The 3,124-nt window shown below is 52.9% G+C and overlaps 1 protein-coding gene across 1 annotated transcript in view; it reads right to left on the reverse strand.

Moving 5' to 3' along the window:
• Positions 1 to 3,124, reverse strand: part of CHD4 (chromodomain helicase DNA binding protein 4) — a 38,143-nt gene that overhangs the window by 34,159 nt on the left and 860 nt on the right. Inside the window, exon 2 of the mRNA XM_011983082.1 lies at positions 2,741 to 2,918. Coding sequence (XP_011838472.1) covers positions 2,741 to 2,840 — 100 coding nt within the window. The 5' untranslated portion in view covers positions 2,841 to 2,918. The remainder of the gene's footprint in view (positions 1 to 2,740; positions 2,919 to 3,124) is intronic.

Genomic DNA, 3,124 nt, shown 5'->3' on the forward strand with positions numbered 1-3,124 from the left:
GGGGTTGACAGAGGTGGGGCAGGGGGGAGACTGCCCTCATAGAAGCCTCCCCAAATTATTACCTGGCCCCAAGTCCAAATGCCACCTACTCTGGGATGACACGGTTCACAAGAGGCCACCCTAATGTCCTAAGCAAGGAAACCCAAGGAGAGTGAGACAAACATGAAGGTAATACTAAAGGAAGAACTCGATTACTCCCTCGATCACAATTATTTTTTCAATCATCAGAGCTGAGATTTAACAAAGGCTCAGTGGACCTGTGGTCAGGACATACAACCTTCTCCCCAAATTTCTGATACCCAAAAGATTTAGTTTGAGGAATGGAGGCCCACAAGAAGCCTCTGAAGCTCAGCTTCCTCACCCCCCCCCCACCCAGAGTCCTATCCAACAAATATGGGAATGTCTGCACAAAAAAAAGGAGCAGGACCCAGACAGTGGTAGAAGATAACATCCCGGCCGGGTGCAGTGGCTCATGCCTGTAATCCCAGCACTTTGGGAGGCTGAGGCGGGCAGATCATTTGAGATCAGGAGTTCGAAACCAGCTTGGACCACATGGTGAAACCCCATTTCTACTAAAAACACAAAAATTAGTCGGGCATAGTGGTGGATGCCTGTAATCCCAGCTACTCAGGAGGCTGAAGCAGGAGAATCGCATGAGCCAGGGAGGTGGAGGTTGCAGTGAGCCAAGATCGTGCCACTGCACTCCAACCTGGGTGACAGAGTGAGACCCCGTCTCAAAAATAAAAAAGAAAGTAATATCCCTCCTTCAATCCCTGACATGCTCTTAGCTCTTAACCCCCAAAATTAGCCCTAAAATGTCTCTGGCTCCCCACTTCTTGAGCTAGACAGACACTAGGGAATGAGACATTAGGCTGGACAAAGCACCATCAGCCTCCCTGCTTCTCAGCCCAGAATAAGACCAGGCACAAGAAAGCCCCTCCCATTCCCCCTTGGGAATGGAACACCAGCCCGGATTTCACCAGAATCATTTTCTTCAGGGCTTTTCCCCAACAATCCCCAAGTCAACCCCCAATCCCCATCAGCTAGCTATATCTCACCACCCCCATAAAAGCTGGAAGTGGAGATAAAGATAACCCATAGAGGCAAAGGGGACATCCTTCCATGCACATGGAACCCCCAAACTTCTCAGGCAAATAATATGCTGAAATGGCAAACAACAAACTGACTGAGATATAGAGGAAGATTTGGGAAAGGGACAGCAATGGGGTGTGGCAAGTGGAAAAAGTGGGTCATGCTACAGCTCAGGACAGAGTTTACAGCTCCTGCGCAGCTCCCAGTCAACATGAAAGGCAGCCCCAGCCCAAGGGGACAATGGGAGGCCAAGATGTGGAACCCACAATGTCTAGGCAGCACTACTGTTTCTCATGCCCCTCTCAGAAGGACGGGGTCCCCTTACCAGCACCACCACCCTGCCCTCACCTTGGGCAAGGGCATGGAAATCTGCCCCTCTACCCTACACAAGGATGAAACCAAGTTTCTCATCCCAACAGCCAAGACTCCATGACAACACTAACCCCTCTCCTAAATGGCCTCAGGTTGAAGTCAAGACTTCCAACTTAAAAAGTACCAAATGTGAAAGCATCTCTCCCAGACCACCTCAACTTCCACTGAAGCTAAGAAGAGAGAAGGCAGAAGTGAATGATGCTGGATGAGAAACAAAAACAGGATTAGCAGGCTCCAAAATGAGAAGAAAAGTAGAAGCAGAAGGAATGAAGAAATGACACACAGGAAAAAAAATGAAACTAGAAAACATGAAAGTCAAGGAAACAAGTAGATGACTTAGCTAGGGGCTCTGAAAAAGGACACAGAAGAGAAAGACATCTGCTTAGGAACATGACATCAACCATCATTTGAGGATAGACAAGGGCTCCCCCAATCAGGCAATGTAGTTATAACCATACGGGTTTGGCCAGTTCATGGAGCCACCCCAAAACACAGATAGAGCAACCCCCAGCACACCTACACAGACGCTTCACACTGCTAGCCTAAACCCCAGGCTACCTTATAGAGGCAGAAGCCAGTAGGAAAAAAGCCAAAATTATGTCCACTCACCAAGAGAAGAGAGATGCCCTCCCTTCTTTTGCCCTTCTTCACTAGGCTATTACATCCTTCCCAAGCCCCCATCACTTCCCCACTCAAAACATTCCAGCAATCTGCCTAGCTAAAAGCACTCCAGATCCTGCTGAGGAGCGCGATTCAAACTTCACACAGCTGAGACAGCACAGAAAACCGGTAACTGATCAGAAGCTAAAAATAATCAGATAGAGTGTAACCAGCACTCCCTCTTTCTTTTCCACAGCGGCAACCACAGGATCCTACTAGCACAGATGCCGGGCTGGTCTTTCAAATAGAATCCTCAGTGCCCCCCTCCGCCACCACCACAAGCCTCCAGGGGTCCCAGCTACCTGCATTCCTCCGAGGACCCACACACAAGGTAATGCCTGCCAGCCCAGAGAGCTCCCTCAACTGGGAACTGCAGAGCATTCCTCAAGACAGAGTGCAGCAAGCTGGCATCTCCGTCCGCGGTGCCCAGGAGGCACATGGCTTCCACCCCCCTCACACCAGAGCTCCGCAGAAGGGAACCACTCCCTTCGGATGCCCTCCACCTCCGGCTCTGCACAGAGACAGTCGAGCAACACAGTCCTGCCTCACCAGAGCAGTCACTCGGGAGAGCCCCAGATGCCTCCTTCCCGCCCTGGGCCCTTGGGGAAGATGTTACCTGGGTGGGGTGGGGGCAGGCTGTTGTTCAAAAGTGCATCCATATCCTCCTCCTCACTGCCCGCCGAGCAGGGGGACGGGGAGCCCAGGCCCGACGCCATCCCCTTCCGCTCCCGGCCAGGGAATTGGCCCAGCTGCTCCTGCCGGCGGCCTGGGGCCCTCTACACTGGCCCGAGTCACTGTGCGGGGGAGGGGGGAGAAACAGAGAACAGTCAGTGACGCGCACTGTCCCCCTCCCCCACACCCACCCGCTCTTTCCGCCCCCCACCCCAGCCACCCTAGCAGGGCACCCGAACCGCTCAGGCTGAACTTAGTTCCACACTCCTTGGGGGCAGCCCGGAAGCCGGCTCCCCGGCAGGCGCCCCCACGGAGCGAGGGAGCGACG

The sequence above is a fragment of the Mandrillus leucophaeus genome, unplaced genomic scaffold (genome assembly GCF_000951045.1).
Source record: "Mandrillus leucophaeus isolate KB7577 unplaced genomic scaffold, Mleu.le_1.0 Scaffold245, whole genome shotgun sequence".
NCBI classification, from domain to species: Eukaryota; Metazoa; Chordata; class Mammalia; order Primates; family Cercopithecidae; genus Mandrillus; species Mandrillus leucophaeus.